General features: G+C 43.3%; 1 protein-coding gene across 2 annotated transcripts in view; it reads left to right on the plus strand.

The window, feature by feature from the left end:
* Nucleotides 1–17,847, plus strand: part of mon2 (MON2 homolog, regulator of endosome-to-Golgi trafficking) — a 36,147-nt gene that overhangs the window by 14,017 nt on the left and 4,283 nt on the right. For both annotated transcript variants that reach the window (XM_060887301.1, XM_060887302.1), the window contains exons 6-27: nt 1,059–1,156; nt 1,880–2,005; nt 2,152–2,352; nt 2,493–2,617; nt 2,730–2,866; nt 2,999–3,152; nt 3,248–3,453; nt 3,578–3,659; nt 3,785–3,966; nt 4,069–4,181; nt 4,300–4,404; nt 5,461–5,541; nt 5,640–5,713; nt 5,789–5,879; nt 7,623–7,724; nt 10,496–10,606; nt 12,228–12,403; nt 13,407–13,569; nt 13,729–14,022; nt 14,870–15,068; nt 15,242–15,879; nt 17,255–17,398. In XM_060887301.1, the coding sequence (XP_060743284.1) occupies nt 1,059–1,156; nt 1,880–2,005; nt 2,152–2,352; nt 2,493–2,617; nt 2,730–2,866; nt 2,999–3,152; nt 3,248–3,453; nt 3,578–3,659; nt 3,785–3,966; nt 4,069–4,181; nt 4,300–4,404; nt 5,461–5,541; nt 5,640–5,713; nt 5,789–5,879; nt 7,623–7,724; nt 10,496–10,606; nt 12,228–12,403; nt 13,407–13,569; nt 13,729–14,022; nt 14,870–15,068; nt 15,242–15,879; nt 17,255–17,398 (3,602 nt within the window). The remainder of the gene's footprint in view (nt 1–1,058; nt 1,157–1,879; nt 2,006–2,151; nt 2,353–2,492; nt 2,618–2,729; nt 2,867–2,998; nt 3,153–3,247; nt 3,454–3,577; nt 3,660–3,784; nt 3,967–4,068; nt 4,182–4,299; nt 4,405–5,460; nt 5,542–5,639; nt 5,714–5,788; nt 5,880–7,622; nt 7,725–10,495; nt 10,607–12,227; nt 12,404–13,406; nt 13,570–13,728; nt 14,023–14,869; nt 15,069–15,241; nt 15,880–17,254; nt 17,399–17,847) is intronic.

The raw sequence follows: 17,847 nt of genomic DNA on the forward strand, positions 1-17,847 counted from the left end.
GTTTTAAGACCCGACGAGACGCCTGGGTGAAAGATCGCCTGCGAGTGACGTACTTCCGTTTGGGAGGAGTTTAGCGCTGACGTATGTGGCTTGAACAACCACATTCATTTACACCTGTCCAGTTTCATCTGAAACGCGTCCCAGACCACCTCCTGAAGTGGTTTGAACCGTCGGATTTATATCCGTCTTCGAAAACGTTTTGGAGGTGATTTAGACCTTGTCTTTTTACCATCGGATAGCTATCGGATCACAGAAAACGCACGAAGTGACCAGGTGTAAAAAGGCCCTAAATGTTCTATATTTGTATTCCTTGCTTTCATCACGCTATCATCAGTAACCGTTAGCTAAATGTTACAAGATTGGGGGATTGTATGATTCGCACAAACCTTGTCCATCCTGACGATGGAGAATATGAGGACGTAGGACAAGGTTACGTATGTAAACACGGCTGTTCTATGGCTGACCGAGTGGAGGACACCCAGGACTACTGGATTGCTCGCGTTGACGGAAATGCCCGAAGGACAAGCCTGACCTTGCATTGACCTTTTCTAGGCTTCTCATGTGGGGTCACAAGGTGACTAGTCGCTGTCGCTATTAGTTCCGAAGGTAAACCATCCTGGCTGTCATCGAAGCACAAATACATCTTTTTTTAAACATTTTGTAGACTCATAAACTTGATTCTGAGCTCTTTGTTGTTGTTTTTTTAACATGCAGAATTCTTCTGCAGACTCGAAGGTTACAGGTCTATAAGTTGACGGTCCTTATTTAAATTTTTCCGTGTCATGAAAATTAAACAGAGATTTTACATTAATATTGAAAAAAATGATCCATTTTGCAAACAATACGCTGTCCGTACTGATGACCCGACGTGTTCGTATTGTTTTGTTCTACTAAACGACATACATGTAAGTCACTCCGGATAAGAGCGTGTGTGCCAAACGCTGTAAATGTAAACTCTGGTACGTTTTTAGATCGATTTTTATTCTGTTTCTTAAGAATTTAAGTACTCGGTTCAACACCCCGTGTCAAGCACGTCTCTTATTTGTCTTTCCTTTCAGGCATGGCGGAGCAGCCTCCTGTTATTCAAGCTAACAGTAACCGCAGGTCTGTGAGCACGCTCAGACCAAGCGCTAAAGATGCCTACATGCTATTTCAGGTACGATATAACAGTCACACACACACATCTCCTCTTTAGCAGATCTCTATATAAGCGCTTTATCGGTGGGCTGATCATTAGATTCTAAGGATCGTATTTTAAGTTAATGGTGCGGTGCACGATGTTTGAGAAACGCTTCAGAAAACCGAGTCGGGCTGACAAACAAAACAAACGTGTAGCCAATGAGCAGAAAGGGGCGTGTCTTGTCAATATGCGGCGGAGAGAGTGTTCAGTGCTCATGTGTGACATTAGCAGAAAGCGATTGAAACACTGACATGGCGGATACCTGCCGTTACCTCTGTCTCGGGTTCTAGGTGTCGAACGTCGTCTTCGGCGTGAAACGGAGCTAAACCTTTCACGGTACAACACACAGTACTACAAAAACACATTTGTATCACCATAGTATTACTCATTGTGTTCATTTACTGATAAAAATATCCCCTCGGCCAGCCGCCCCAACAGGTTCCGACATAATAGATACCTGGGTTAAGTATGTATATGTGGGGGCGGAGCTATCAATACAGGGGTGACACCCATTTGGGTTAGGGGCGTGTTTGTTTTGGTGATTTCAAATGTTAACATTGGCTTTAATGCCAGAAATAAAAAATAAAATAAAAAAAGCTAAAAGATGATGATGTCAGGAAACTTTCTGGTTGTAGATAATTGTCAGTTTGATGCCATATGGAAGTTCTGCTTCACTCGTCGTTCATCTTTACCATCTAGGACTTGTGTCAGTTGGTGAACGCTGACGCCCCCTACTGGCTGGTGGGAATGACGGAGATGACTCGGACGTTCGGGCTGGAACTTCTAGAGTCCGTTTTAAATGATTTCCCTGGAGTTTTTCTACAAGTAAGCGAACGCGTCTTTCTTTACCTAGATTAGATATTTAGTTTAGACAAACTTGCTGTACGTTTTTTTTTATTTTTTTTTTATTTTTATTATCCTGTGTGAGTGTAACCGTTTTTTGAAACGATCTGCCCGATGTCCCATCTCAGCACCAGGAGTTCAGCTTCCTGCTGAAGGAGCGCGTGTGTCCTCTGGTGATCAAGCTTTTCTCGCCCAACATTAAGTTCCGTCAGGGCAGCAGCAGCAGCAGCGCCGCGTCACCTGCCCCGGTCGAGAAACCCTATTTCCCCATCTGCATGCGTCTGCTGCGCGTCGTCTCCGTACTGATCAAGCATTTCTACAGCTTGCTGGTGAGAAACGTAATCTTGCATTACGTCACACTTTACGCTACACTTTACAGCTCCGCGTAACAGCGTCAGGAAAGGGGTGGCGTTTGCCGTCGTGCAGATGTTTTGACCTAATAGCACCTGTATTGTTGATGATCGCGCAGGTGACCGAGTGTGAGATCTTCCTGTCTCTCTTGGTGAAGTTTCTGGATGGTGAGAAGCCTCAGTGGCTCAGAGCCGTGGCTGTGGAGTCTGTACACAGGCTTTGTGTGCAGCCACATTTACTTCGGTGAGAACCAACGAAACAGACGTTTTTTTTTTAAATAATGATCAGCTCTTGATTGTGCATCTCTACTCTGGCTCTTATACGTTCGCTGTATGTGTGTCTGTGCTGCGTGTAGGTCTTTTTGCCAGTCTTATGACATGAAGCAGCACTCAACCAAAGTATTCCGAGACATCGTCAATGCACTCGGTTCTTTCATCCAGTCTCTTTTCATTGTACCCAGCACAGGAAATGTCTCTGCTAACACACCTGCAGGTCTCTCTCTCTCTCACTCTCTCACACACACACACACATGTTATGTCACACACACACACACACTTCATAAAGAATGCCTCTAATTATATGTCTTCTTTCTCTTCCTTCTGATCCTTTCTTGCTTCCTGTCAGGTGGTTCAGTATCAGGTGCCCAGACCGCAGCTCAGGGAGGTCCAGGAGCACCAGGCGGTCCTGGAGGTCTGAGCACGCAGGCTGCATTCGAATACCGTGGCATGTGGATCCCTCTAATGAGCGTCAGCGTGCAGGGCAGCGCCAAAGCCACCTAGTCAGTAAAGACATACGTGCAGTCACAAGTTTTCACAAATCAGAACATGTAGCTTGGGATTTTCTCTGAGCGTCTCCTTGGTTCCTCTTCACTAGTCTGGAGATGTTGGATAAAGTCGAACCGCCTTCCATTCCCGAGGGCTACGCGATGTCCGTGGCGTTCAGCGCCCTACTCGACCTCGTACGAAGCATCACCTCTGTTATCGAGAAAGAGCTGGCCAAGGAGGAAGAGCAGGCCGCTGCCAGAGAAGAGACGACGCTTAGTGCCCCACCGCAGAGCGAAGGAAGTCCTCAGGATCCACGTAAGCTATCGTTCATCCCTTATGCAAGTCTTTTTTTGAAGTATTATGAAAGATGTTTAGTCTTCGGCTTGTTTTTGTTTGTTTGTTTATAAATGTTCGTTTTAAAAATGTGTGTTTGTTACAGAACCCCAGCAGGTGTGGGAAGAGATGGTGAGTGCGTGCTGGTGTGGTCTTCTAGCAGCTCTTAGTCTTCTACTAGACGCCAGGTGAGTGGAGCCTTCTAGCAGACGTCGTTCAGTCAGACTGTCAGAACACACACGATCCAATACAGAGATAGTCATGTTGGAAACGTTTGTGTGTGTGTGTGTGTGTGTGTGTGTCTACGGTAAAGTACGGACGAGACGGCCACAGAGAACATTCTAAAGGCCGAATTGACTATGGCGTCTTTATGCGGTCGCCTTGGCCTGGTGACTCCTCGAGACGCCTTCATCACTGCTATCTGTAAAGCCTCACTTCCCCCACACTATGCTCTTACGGTACTCAGCAGCAACGCAGCTAGCCTCTCCAACAAAAGTAAGTCATTCTGTATGGGTTAGTCGGTATTCACATGTCGGTTGGTGAGTGTTTGCAGCCTTTTGGTATGTGTGTGTGTGTGTGTGTGTGTGTGTGTTGCAGCATACTCTATTCAAGGCCAGAATGTACAGATCATCAGTCCGTCCAGTGAGTCTCATCAGCAGGTGGTGGCTGTAGGACAACCGCTCAGTGCACAACCCCAGGGCACAGTGGTGGTAAGACAAAAATACAGCCCCATAGTTTAAACACCCCCCCCCCCCCCCCAACCAGCCCACTTCACCCTCCTACCTCCTGGGAAATAAACCCGACTCACCGTTTTTCTCTTCGTTTTAGCTCACAGCCAAAAACATCCAGTGTATGCGGACTCTGTTGAGTTTAGCTCATTGTCACGGAGCTGTGCTGGGAACCTCTTGGCAGCTAGTGCTTGCTACCCTGCAGGTAATAACACACCCGTTTGCAGATCCATTTGTTTGCCAACAGATGGTGTGTAAACGTATATATTCTTTGTTTTAAAAAAAGAAAAGAAAAGGAAAGAAATAAAAAAAAATTCAATTATTTACCGTATTTTCCGGATTATAAGCCGCAAGTTTTTTCCCACTCTTTGAACCTTGCGGCTTAGACAATGACGCGGCTAATATATGGATTTTTCCCTCTTTCACATTTTAAAAAAAAAAAAAAAAAACAACATTCTGTGACGTGTTCAGTTTTTTGGCAGCATGAAGCTTTCATTAGACCAATGAAATTGCCGAACGGGTTAAAGGTGGGGTCTCCGATGTTTGAGAAATGCTTCAGAAAACTGAGTCGGGACGACAAACTAAAAATCAAAACAAAAATCAAAACTAACGTATAGCCAATGAGCAGAAAGGGGCGGGGCTTGTCAATATGGGTGGAGAGAGTGTTCAGTGCGCGTGTGTGACATTAGCAGAAAGCGGTTTTAACATTGACATGGAGGATAAAAACAAAGAAAGAAAGTGAAGAAAGGCTTACGATAAGGTAAGAAGTAGGACGTGTTAATATAGGATCAGCTTAACAGCGCTGGAGAGAACTGAAGGAGCAGGAAGTTGGTCACATATTCACAGATTGGAGTTTCCCGAGTCAATAACTCCTGAGCTAAACACTGTTACTACACAAATAACACCTCTTTTCTATCGTAGTAATGTAGAGACGCAGCTACAACCGCGTTTTGTGTAGTAACAGCGTTTAGCTCGAATCTGTGAATATGCGGCCAACTTCCTGCTCCTTCTGTTTCAATGTACCTGTAGGCACCTGCGGCTTATAGACATGTGCGGCTTATTTATGTGGTCGTGGCTTATATTCAGGTGCGCTCAATAGTCCGGAAATTACGGTATGCAAAAAAAATCGGCACCAAAAACTTGTCGTTCGGTGCCTGAGGGCGACGAGTAACAGTGACATTGATTTATTACCTTGCATCAATGCTGTGATAAATAAGTATATTTATTTATTCCCTACAAACCTGTCCTGTTTTTCCCTCAGCACCTGGTATGGATTTTGGGGCTGAAGCCAGGGTTCGGTGGAGCGCTGAAGCCTGGGAGAGCAGCGGAGGGTCCCAGCACTGTATGTTTAATCGGCTTCGGTCAAGTCCATCTTTTTTTTTGTGTTTTTTTTTTTTACACACACAGATAAGCCCTTAACAGCATTTATTTCTTTCACAGGTTCTAACGACTGCCGTAATGACGGACCTTCCGGTCATCTCCAACATCCTCTCCAGACTCTTTGAAAGCTCCCAGTAAGTTGCGTGTAATCATGTCGCGTGTCACCGACTGTCGGATTATTGCCGTATTAAACGTTTTTGTGCGTGCAGGTACCTGGATGACGTCTCTCTTCATCATCTGATTAATGCCTTGTGTTCCCTGTCCATGGAAGCTATGGAGATGGCTTTCGGCAATAACAAGGTCCGTGTCAAACGCTTGAGTTCACAGCCATCTTAACACGTTCAGCCCTTTGTTGTGTTACGTTAGTTATATAGACACGTGTGTTAGCTAAGAATACAACAATAACTGATGTGGCTTATTTATAACACCTTATCAGCATGGTCCAGAAGTCAATACCAATTTTTTTTTTTTACCAGTATGACTTTATATTCAGTAACTGTTAAGACCGCTGGAGAGACTATTTAAGTGAGAAACATACATTATACATTATACAGTCTTCACTCTCGGGAAAACGGGCACTTGATTATAATCGAATGGCACAAATTCCCCTTTTCCACCGAGGCAGTTTGAGTGCTGGTTCGGAGCCTAATTTAGAACCAGTTCTTTCTTTTTTTTCGACAGCCAAAGCACCGGCTCTGAACCAGGAAAAGTGGTTCTTAAGTAGCACCAAAACGTTGCTGGTCTAGACTTAAGAACCGCTTGTGTCAGGGGCTGTGGGCGGGGCTACTGTTAGCGCATTTGATAATGTACCTTAAGTATACTAATGTTTAATACACTTTTACTTTACCGCGATATGATACATTATCAACACACATGACAGTAAGTAGCTACATGCTATGGCTAACTTTTTTCTGTGTTAATGATAAAATAACGTTATGTATTTTCTCGATTACAACCTCCGTTTATACAGATTACATGGAGCTGCACGTACACGTTGGATTTGCCGCGTTTGGGTGCTAATGTAGGTTCACAAAGACATGAGCATTAACAGTAAAGCAACATCCGCCATTGTTGATGTTGTGTTTGTGTTTGTCGCTGCTGCGCTAACGTTGCTGTGTAACGTGACACGTATACGGTGACGTCAGACTCGGCTCTGTGATGCTCTCTAACCGATGGAAAGGCAAACCGGTTCTTAGAAGGTTCGCCAGTGGAACCAACTTTGAACCAGCACCAGCACTAGCTCTGAACCAGCACCCGGTTCTTTCTGGTGGAAAAGGGGCATTAGTGAACCACCGAGGCATTTTGGGACGCTAGCTTGATTTTTCTGTAGCTGATAAACTGAGCAATGAGGCATAAACAAACATCAAATAAAAAATAAAGCAGTTAAATGATGTATGCAGCAGACAAAATAGTTGAAAACATTATCATCTCTATAATTATCTAGTCGTGCAACGAAGCCGACAGCACTTTCCCTGGTGACTTTTCCGCTCAGGTGACGTTTGTAATCTTTTTCCGACCATAGACTAATATCAGACTGTATGTATTTACGCTTGTGACCCATTAAAAACGAAACAGACGAACAAATCTCTACATTTTCTATTACAACGAAGATTTTGACGAGAGCAAACGAGTTACGAGTCGTGTTAGAAAATTAGTCGAACATAAAGGGGCTGTAATAACAAAACCTAATACAGGGCAGTTTCGGTCAGGTTATTATTAAAATATTCAATTCAATTTTATTTATATCTCAAAGCAGCTTTACAGAATATACTGTGACTGTAGTGAGGAAAAACTCCCTTAGATGGAAGAGGAAGAAACCTCGAGAGAAACCAGACTCAAAAGTGAACCTCATCCTCATTTAGGTGACACTGGAGGGTGTGATTATAAACTGTTATAAACACCAGAGTGTTATTATAGATGACGTCTCTTCTACGTAGGTTTCTTTCTTTTCCGGATGCCTAGTTTTTTACTCAATAGGTGAGGATCTACATATGACTCATAACGTTTGAAGGTTTCTAACATTTCTTCACATCTGGTCAACAGGAACCATCTCTGTTTGCGGTCGCTAAGCTGTTGGAGACGGGCCTGGTGAACATGGACCGCATCGAAATCTTATGGAGACCTCTTACCGCACACCTTTTGGAGGTAGCTGGAGAAAGCCGCTGGCTGCTAACGTAGCAAAAAATATTATAATTATCTTAGATGGAGTAATGAAACATTTCTGACTGTGGGCACTCCAGAATTTTGGACCCTTTAAGAAAATGGCAACAAATAAATAAAAAAAAAAAATCGCATCAAAAGACGCAGAAATTTCTACTCGGACATTTGGAGAATTAATGTAACTCTTTTACTGTTTAACGACAGTTTTAGTCTCGTTTTCCTAAAGGGTGACAGTTCTGGAGTTGAGTGTAGTACAAGGATGCTGTTGTGTTACGCCACACAGCCTCTCATCATCTTAATCTACTCTCTCTGCTTGTAGTCTCGTGTAGGGCTGGGCGATAAAACGATAACGATATGTATCGCGATAGTACGGTGGCCGGGAAGTGCAAAACAAATGAACAAATCCGAAAACACATTAACAAATCCGAAAACACATTAACAAGTCAGACAACCCGGAAGCGGTTGGTATAGTTTGTGAATGGAAACTTACCATCATCGGACGAGACACCTTTCATTCACCTGTATATCTTTAATGACAGGTGTCTTGTCCAATGATCGGTAAGTTTCCATTCACAAACTATACCTACCGCTTCCGGGTTGTCTGAATCGGTGCACGAAACACATTAACAAATCAGAAAACACATTAACAAATCAGAAAACACAACGACATTTCAGACAACCCGGAAGCGTTTGGTATAGTTTGATTGGACAAGACACCTGTCACTCAAGGTATACATGAAGTTCAACAGTCTGCCGCAGGGAAAAGTTGGAATGGATGGATGGAATGGATTACTGTGGATTAATTCTGTTATTTTCTTATATTTAAACGTTGAACTTTACACATAAGATTCCATACCTGTATATCTTGAGTGACAGGTGTCTTGTCCAATGATCGGTAAGTTTCCATTCAAAAACGATACACTACCGTTTCCGGGTTGTCTGACTTGTCGTTGTGTTTTCGGATTTGTTAATTTGTTTTCGGATTTGTTAATTTGTTTTGCACTTCTCGGCCACCGTACAATAGACACGTGATCGATATCGATAAAAAATGTGTTCGATAAAACGTCCGATATTTTTTATTCTTCGTCGGAAGAAAACGGAGGTCGCCGAAGCAAGTTTGGTTGCATTAACAAAGGCACTCGCTCTCTGGTAACCTAGCAACGTAGGGAGTGACACGCTAACAGCCAATCATGTAACAGTATCACGTTTGGTTGCGCCATATCGTCGTCCCGTGCCGTTCTGCTGGATTCCTCTTCAGGCGACCGATGAGCAGAAAATGAGCCGAAGCGAGCGAGGAAATTGTAAATAAAAGAGGAAAAGTCAGCGCGCCAGTACGGCAGTTTATAAGTATGGATATTATAAGTCTGACCGTAGTCACACCAATGTCGTCTGCACATTATGCAAGACCGTCGTCCTTGTTTACATTTAACACTGCACTATTTTATTACACTTTATTAAGCATTTCCTAAATGTTAAGAGAGAATTGTTAAGTGTTCATTGTGACTTTAGACTTATGTTTACATTATAATTTTTTTTGAGTTTTCCTGGTTGGTGACATTTCTGTCTTAATAACTGAGGGGATTATGACCAGAGGAAGGTTAAGTTTAAAATAAAAATGTTTAAATGTAATATATCTTATTTTAAATGGGTCATAAAAAATATCAATAATTATCGATATCGACCGATATAAAAACCCTGATATCGTGATACAGTTTTCAGCCATATCGCCCAGCCCTGGTCTCACGTGCCTTTCTCTAACCAACCCCCCCCCCCCTCCGTAGTCTCGTGTTGTAGTCAAAGTCAAAATACTTCTTTCCGTGTCGTACTTTTCATATATTTCTGTTTTTCTGTTATTTCTCTCAATCTGTCCGTCTCTGTCCGTCTCATCTCTCACTTCTTGCATCATGTCTGTTTTGCAGAAGGTAAGTTCCTAATCTCCTATTATTTCACTTATACACCGTTCTCGACCGTTTCTTTTAACAGAACCCGAGCTAAACACAATATTACAATATACAATATACAATAATATTTCCAGCATAACGTCGCTGTCAGGCGGAATCCTCGTATCTCCAAAAAACGCCGTACCTTATCTGCAGTGCACAGGGTTTAGTCCGCGTTGCAGTGGATTGTCTTGCGCTAAATTCCTGTCCTCAGACGAGCACCAGAACTAGCGGGGGTCAAGATTTTTTTTTCTTTGAGCCCAGTGTTTTGAAGACATTTACCTCAGAAGACGTGTTGATTCGTTGCGACTCTTCTTGAGGAGAAATATGCCGTGAAGCTCTCCCACGGAGTGAGGAAGAGGTGGACATACGAGGTTTCCGCCCGACAGCGACGATGTACTGGTTTTGGCTTTTTAACTCCAACATCAATGTTTTGAAATATTAATCACACGAATCAGATAATCTACAAACCGCAGGTCCGTCCGTTCTGCTTGCTTGTTTTTCTTGAGTATTGGGTGTCTCTTGATCTGAAGGGTATTTGGGACATCATCTTAACTCTGGTTATTATTCTTGGGTTCGGACTTATTATTCTTTAACTGGTGGCACTTTTAATCGTACTAGATTACGCCTGGCATGTTGTTGTGTCCTTCTTGTCAATACCGTATTGCCTGCACTTTGATCGGCTCTGTGTGTTTTCTCTGTGTGGTTTGTTCCATATTTAATACCGAGTCAGATTTAAAGTCAACAGATTGCTGCCTGCGTGTATATTATACTGTATATAAGGTTACATCTTTCTTATCGTTTTGTTTCTGTCAGGTTTGCCAGCACCCTAACACACGTATGAGGGAGTGGGGAGCCGAAGCCGTCACGTCTCTGATCAAAGCCGGACTCGCTTACAGACACGACCCTCCTCTGTCACAGAACCAGGTATCTACACCTTCAGGAAAAACTTTACAGACAGACGACAATGGAAAACCCAAACCTAAGTCTCTTTTGCCCCTTTTTCCACCGAGGCGGGTTGAGTGCTGGTTCTGAACCAGGAAAAGTGGTTCTTAAGTAGCACCAAAACGTTGCTGGTCTAGACTTAAGAACCGCTTGTGTCAGGGGCTGTGGGCGGGGCTACTGTTACTGTTAGCGCATTTGATAATATACCTTAAGTATACTAATGTTTAATACACTTTTACTTTACCGCTGATAAATGATACATTATCAGCACACATGATAGTAGGTAGCTACGTGCTAAGGCTAACTTTTGTCTGTGTTAATGATAAAATAACGTTATGTACTTTCTCGATTACGACCTCCGTTTATACAGATTACATGGAGCTGCACGTACACGTCGGATTCGCCGCGTTTGGGTGCTAATGTAGGTTCACAAAGACATGAGCATTAACAGTAAAGCAACATCCGCCATTGTTGATGTTGTGTTTGTGTTTGCCGCTGCTGTGCTAACGTCGCTGTGTAACGTGACACGTATACAGTGACGTCAGACTCGGCTCTGTGATGCTCTCTAACTGATGGAAAGGCAAACCGGTTCTTAGAAGGTTCACCAGTGGAACCAACTTTGAACCAGCACCAGTGCGAGCTCTGAACCAGCACCCGGGTCTTTTATTCGTATAGCTGTTCTCCTAGTGACAAAATTCTACGAGTTTTTAGAAATGTGGGCGTTTCCCCTTAAATTTCTAAAAGCATCATAACGAGCTGATAAGGTGTAAAAGTGTTAGGAGCAGTGAGGAGGACATTTAAGAGGATGAAGAGTTTCTTTATCAGAGGAGAAAATGACTGAAAGGTGAAGAAGGAGAAGAAACGTGTTGTGTACAATATTTAATACTGATAGTGAGTTAATAAGATGATACAGATTAGATCGTGTAGGGATTATTGTTGTGACCTGATATTAGAGATCACATCTCAGACTTTATATATATTCTGTCATGATGTCATTTAGTGAGACTCGAACATCTCTGAAACAGAGCTGAAATGCCACAGAGGCAGAAACGATATCATTTTGTCTTTATGACATTTCTGCTCTGTGTCGGAGACGTTTACATTTACATTATATTTATTACATTTATAACATACAGACGTTAGAACATCTCTGATACGATCGCTCACCAACGTAATCCTTACACCATATAACCTCAAATATCTTAACATAGAGACAAAGTCAAGGTTTATAATAGAGCAGATTTTAAAAGCGCTCCTGTTTTATTTTATTTTATTTTATTGGACAACCAATCACGGTCTTCAAAAGAATGTGTCATGCCTAGTAACAGGTTTAGCTCCGCCCCCTCTCTAAGATAAACGCCGTCGTATTTTCCTTGCTCAGAGTTGCTCTGGTCCGGATTCACTCTCAAGATAAGATTCATAGTTAGATATTTTGCAGCTGAATTAAGGAGCTCTCCGAGATCATTCTTAGAAACTTCATGAATACAAGTCCTGATCAGAATACCTTTGCTTTGCGACGACTCTTTATGTCTAATAGGACAGTTGTGAACACGGTGGTGATCTGATCACGCATTGTCTCGATCTAGTGGTTTTATGTTCACAGAGACTGCAGCTCCTGTTGTTGAACCCTCTGAAGGAGCTTTCAAACATCTTACACGCCGATATCAGGCAGAAGCAGCTTGAGTGTGTGCTGCAGATTTTGCAGAGTCAAGGAGACAGCCTCGGCCCAGGTTGGCCTTTAGTGCTGGGGGTCATCGGAGCCATTCGCAACGATCAAGGGTGAGACACACACACACACACACATAAACCTCACTGGCCACTTTATAAGGGACACCTTCATGGAGTTACCTAATCAGCCGGTACTGTGGCAGCAGTGCAGTAGATAAAGTCATGCAGATAGAACTTCACTTAAAACTGACTTCGACCTTGAAGAACATGAATAAAAATTTCGGGAATTTCGCTTGTGATAAACTAAACAAACAAAAAAAAAAAACATTGAATGAGCAACAGTTCTGTGGGTGGAAACCCATTGTTGATAAGAAAGAAGAAGAAGACCAAGATGACTAGGAAGGATGCCAGGAAAGATATAACAACTCGAATAATCACTCTTTACCACCACGACGAGCAGAAAACATTAAACCTAAAGGTGGATGAGCTACAACAGCAGAAGTCCACATCAGGTTACACTCCCGCTAGTGAAGAACAGGACTCTGTGTCTATCAGAATCTTGTTCTTGGCCGACAGCAGTAGAACCTTGATGTGCTCTTCTGCCGTTGTAGCTCATCCAACTCCAGGTTTGACGTCTTGTGTGTTCTGAGATGCTTTTCAGCTCGCCACGGTTTTAAAGAGTGTTTTCTCGAATGACTACAGACTTCCCGTCAGCTCGAAACATTCTTGAAGGACGCTTCAGCTCGCAGACTTCCAGCTTTCGATACTCCGTTCTGTATAAACCCAAGAGTCTAGAGACTGTCGTGTGTTTCTGATCTACTCAAACCACCGCTACTGGCACCGTCAACCGTGCCACGTATAAAGTCACAGAAATCTTCATTCTGGTGTTAGATGTGAACGCTAACCCGAGCTCCTGACCCGTATCTGCACGACCTTGTGTATTATTCTGCTGCCAGTTAGCTGATTAGAGAACTTTGTGATAGGGCAGGTGTTCCTAATAACCTGGATGTTGTAGCATGAGTCTGTGCAAACGTTTGTAGAAACAAGATGATCCTGAAAGTTTGTGTGATGCCTCATTAAGTCAACATTAAGTTGTGTTTGCTTTGGGTTCTAGTGAATCTTTAATCAGAACAGCCTTCCAGTGCCTGCAACTGGTGGTGACAGACTTCCTTCCCACTATGCCTTGCACGTGCCTCCAGATCGTCGTCGACGTAGCCGGAAGCTTCGGTCTTCAGAACCAGGAACTGAACATTAGCCTGACCTCTATAGGCCTTTTGGTGAGAACTCTTCTACCATCCGCTACTTTTCTAAACCGCTCAAGAATCGAAAACATTCGGAGCGAAAGATTTCAAAGCCGTTTGAATAAACGCAGAACGTGCAATTTGGCCAAAGATCCGTTATTAACAGCCACATCTCTCCTTTATTCTTAATTTTAGTGGAACATCGCAGACTATTTCTTCCAAAGGGGAGAGAAAATTACAGAGGAGCTGGAGAGAGAGGAAGCCGTTCTGATAAAACAGGCCCGTGAAAAAGGGGAGCCTCTGAATAGACCCTTTCATCCTGCACCACCGTTTGACTGTCTGTGGTTGTGTCTTTACGCCAAACTGGGAGAGCTTTGCGTCGATCCTCGGCCGGCTGTCAGGAAAAGTGCAGGCCAAACAATGTTTTCAACGATCGCTGCTCACGGGACCCTGCTACAGCAACCAACATGGCACATAGTCGTGTGGAAGGTACCCTGTGCCACGCTGATGGAATACTTGTTACTCTTGTTGTGAAGCGTTATAAGGTTTTTGAATGTTTTAGGTTTAGGACTATGGCTCAGAACTGATGTTTAAGACATGGTCCATGGTTTAGTGAAACCAGTCTCTATTAGTGATCATAATAGGTTCACATTTAAAGGTGGGGTCTCCGTTGTTTGAAATCCAATGTTGACGCTTGAAATCACCAAAACAAACACGCCCCTAACCCAAATGGGCATCACCTCTGTTTTGATAGCTCCGCCCCACACAAACATACGTAACCCAGGCAACTATTACGGCGGAACCTGCCGGGGCGGCTGGCCAAGGGGATATTTTTATCAATAAATGAACACGATGAGTAATACTATGGTAATAGAAAATTATGTTGTAGCGTGAAAGGTTTAGCTCCGTTTCACGCGGAAGACGTTCAGTTCTCTCCAGCGCTGGAAAGCTGATCCTATATTAACACGTCCTACTTCTTACCTTATCGTAAGCCTTTCTTCGCTTTCTTTCTTTGTTTTTATCCTCCATGTCAATGTTAAAACCGCTTTCTGCTAATGTCACACATGCGCACTGAACACTCTCTCCGCCCATATTGACAAGACACGCCCCTTTCTGCTCACTGGCTACACGTTAGCATTGTTTTTGTTTTGTTTGGCAGCACGGCGCAGTTTTCTAAAGCATTTCCGTCAAACAACGGAGACCCCACCTTTAAGAGACTTATGAAAGCCGTCATCACCGCAGTCAAAAATATTACAAATATCATTTTAACGTTTTTTAGAAAACGCTTACAAGCTACGTCTAAGAATACGCCTTGGTACTGTGTTGTGACGTGCAGGTGCTTTTTCACTTACTGGCCTGCGTGAGGAAGTCGTCCACCACTGCCGATAAGGAGAAGATCGAGTCGGGGGGCGGGAACATCCTTATTCACCACTCACGTGACACCGCAGAGAAGCAGTGGGCGGAGACTTGGGTCCTGACCCTGGCTGGCGTAGCACGAATCTTTAACACAAGGAGATACCTGTTGCAGCAACTGGGTGAGAAATGACAACCGTATAGAAGTTTCAGTCTTATCGTTGATATCCAGGAGATGTTCGGACCAGTGGCATTTTAGTGGAATTAATCTTTCCTCCCTTAGTGATGAGAATGAGGTCAACGTCGTCTTACGTTTATTGAATATGCGTTCTTTTGTCTGATCCTTTCTACAAAGGGGATTTCTTCAAAGCATGGGAGGTGCTGTTGGACCACATCCAGTCTGCAGCTCTCAGCAAAAATAACGAAGTCTCTCTGGCTGCTCTCAAGAGTTTTCAGGAAATCCTTCAGCTAGTGACTCCTGTAAAAGATGTGGAAAAACCCGACTCTTTGGGTTCCGTGGACCTTCCACCTGTCCCCATGTTGGACTCTCTTACATCCTCAGGCCCTGGGAGACCCCTGACTCGTTCAGACTCTGTAGCAGAGCGGCTGGCTCAGCGTTACAGCGCCCAGCCTCAGCCTCCTCTTCCTGGTGAAGAGTTGGATGATTCTGCACTTTGGTGGTCAGCTTGGAGCACGTGGTACCGAATGGGCACAGAGTGCACACGGCCTCCAAACGGCAGTGCTGAGAAACTGGCATTTGTGCCCAGTCAGCCGTTTCTGACGGCGTTGATCCAGATCTTCCCGGCTCTGTACCAGCACATAGCGGGTGGCTTTAGCATGGAGGATTTGCAGAAGCTGGGTGTTATACTACACGGTGCAGTGTCGGTACCCATCAGCTCGGACGCTTCGCCGTTTATTCTGCCTTCCTACACGGAGGCAGTGCTCACCAGTCTACAGGAGGCTGTTCTCACAGCGCTCGACGTGTTACAGAAGGTGAGGAGAGCTTGAAGCGGATATTGTGCCAGAGCGAACAGACACGTTTTTTACCATTGCATAGATAGAGCGTGTTTAGTGTGTTTATAATCTCATAAATATTATTACATTTCAGGTGTAGAATACCTTTAATTTTGATCATTGAATATTTTACTACGGGAACTCTGTGTCTGTGTGGGCGTGTGTGTATGTGTCTGTGTGTGTATATGTGTGTGTGTAAATAGTGTGTATATATATATATATATTGTGTGTGTATATAATATATATATTGTGTGTGTATGAATATGTATTAAGACTTTGTTCATATCCAAACAGCTTCACAGTGCTAAAATCCAGTGAACATTTCACTACAGGAACACAATCAGTGCTTTTGTGTGTGTGTTTGTGCGTGCATGTGTGTGCGTGTGTATTTGTGTGTGTGTATGAATGTGTGTGTGTGTGTGTGTGTATTTGTGTGTGTGTATGAATGTGTGTGTGTGTGTGTGTGTGTGTGTGTGTGTGTGTGAGAATGTGTATGTGTGTGTATGAATATGTATGTGTTTGTTTTTGTGTGTGTGTGAATGTGTATGTGTGTGAGTATGAATATTTATGTGTGTTTGTGTGTGTGTGTGAATGTGTGTGTGTGTCTGTGTATGAATGTGTGTGTGTGTGTGTGAGAATGTGTATGTGTGTGTATGAATATGTATGTGTTTGTTTTTGTGTGTGTATATATATGTGTGTGAATGTGTATGTGTGTGAGTATGAATATGTATGTGTGTGTGTTTGTGTGTGTGTGTATGAATATGTATGTGTTTGTTTTTGTGTGTGTGTGAGTATGAATATGTATGTGTTTGTGTGTGTGTGTATGTGTGTGAGTGTATGAATATATACGCGCGTGTGTGTTTGTGAGATTATGTATTAAGACCAAAACCAAACAGCTAAAATCCAGTGAACATTTCACTACAGAAACACAATCGGAAATTGCGTGTGTGTGTGTGTGTGTGTGTGTGTGTGTGTGTGTGTCTGTCTGTCTGTCTGTCTGTCTGTCTCTGTCTGTTTGTCTCTGTCTGTGTGTGTGTGTGTGTGTGTGTGTGTGTGTGTTTGAGAGAGAGAGGGAGTGAGGGCACATGTGAGCATGTGTTAAACCTTTTTAAAGAACCAAATGTCCTTAAAGTAATAAACTGAATTACTGACACAAACATCTAGTCCTTTTTTTACTGAAAAAAGAGCCAAAATATTGCATGTAGTTAACTTGGTGTAGATATAATAATATTAGGCCTGTCTTAGGTCGTGTCTTCATTTATTATATAAAGACAAAGGACAAACTGTATAAGGGTATGCCAACACACACACACACACACACACACACACAAATGTATGTGTTCTCTCTTTACAGGCGATTTGTGTTGGCCCTGAGACCCTGCAGGTGATGTACCCTGCCATTTTCGAGCAGCTCCTGCACTTTGTCGAGTTTTCCTGCAAGCCACCTCAGTACGGCAAAATGGAAACCAAGCATGTGGCTAATGCTAAGTATAACCAGGTTAGTGAATCAGGTATAACCAGGTTAGTGAATCAGGTATAACCAGGTTAGTGTTTTTTTTTTTTTTTTTTTTTATATCTTATGAATTAACTTCGAATGTTCGTGATCATTTCTAACGGAACGGGTTTCAGACTGGGACGTTATTATCGGTATCTTTTCCCCAGATCTCTTTATCCAACTTTTTCTTTTGACACGTTCTGTCTCTCTCTCTCTCTCTCTCTCTCTCTCTCTCTCTCTCTCTCTCTCTCTCTCTCTCGCCGATATTTATTTCGTCCTCGTCTTCTTTCTCTCCTACATCTTTTTATAAGTCTCGTCCGTCTCGATAACCCGCGCTCTCGTTCGTATTCTTACCTTCCTCTGATACCGTTATCATCTCGGTCTGCTGTTTGTTTGTTCTGTCATTAAACTTTGCTGCCATGTGATACGGTTAATATTTGACCAGTTTTCTC

This window comes from Tachysurus vachellii, chromosome 14 (genome assembly GCF_030014155.1).
Source record: "Tachysurus vachellii isolate PV-2020 chromosome 14, HZAU_Pvac_v1, whole genome shotgun sequence".
In the NCBI taxonomy this organism is placed as follows: Eukaryota; Metazoa; Chordata; class Actinopteri; order Siluriformes; family Bagridae; genus Tachysurus; species Tachysurus vachellii.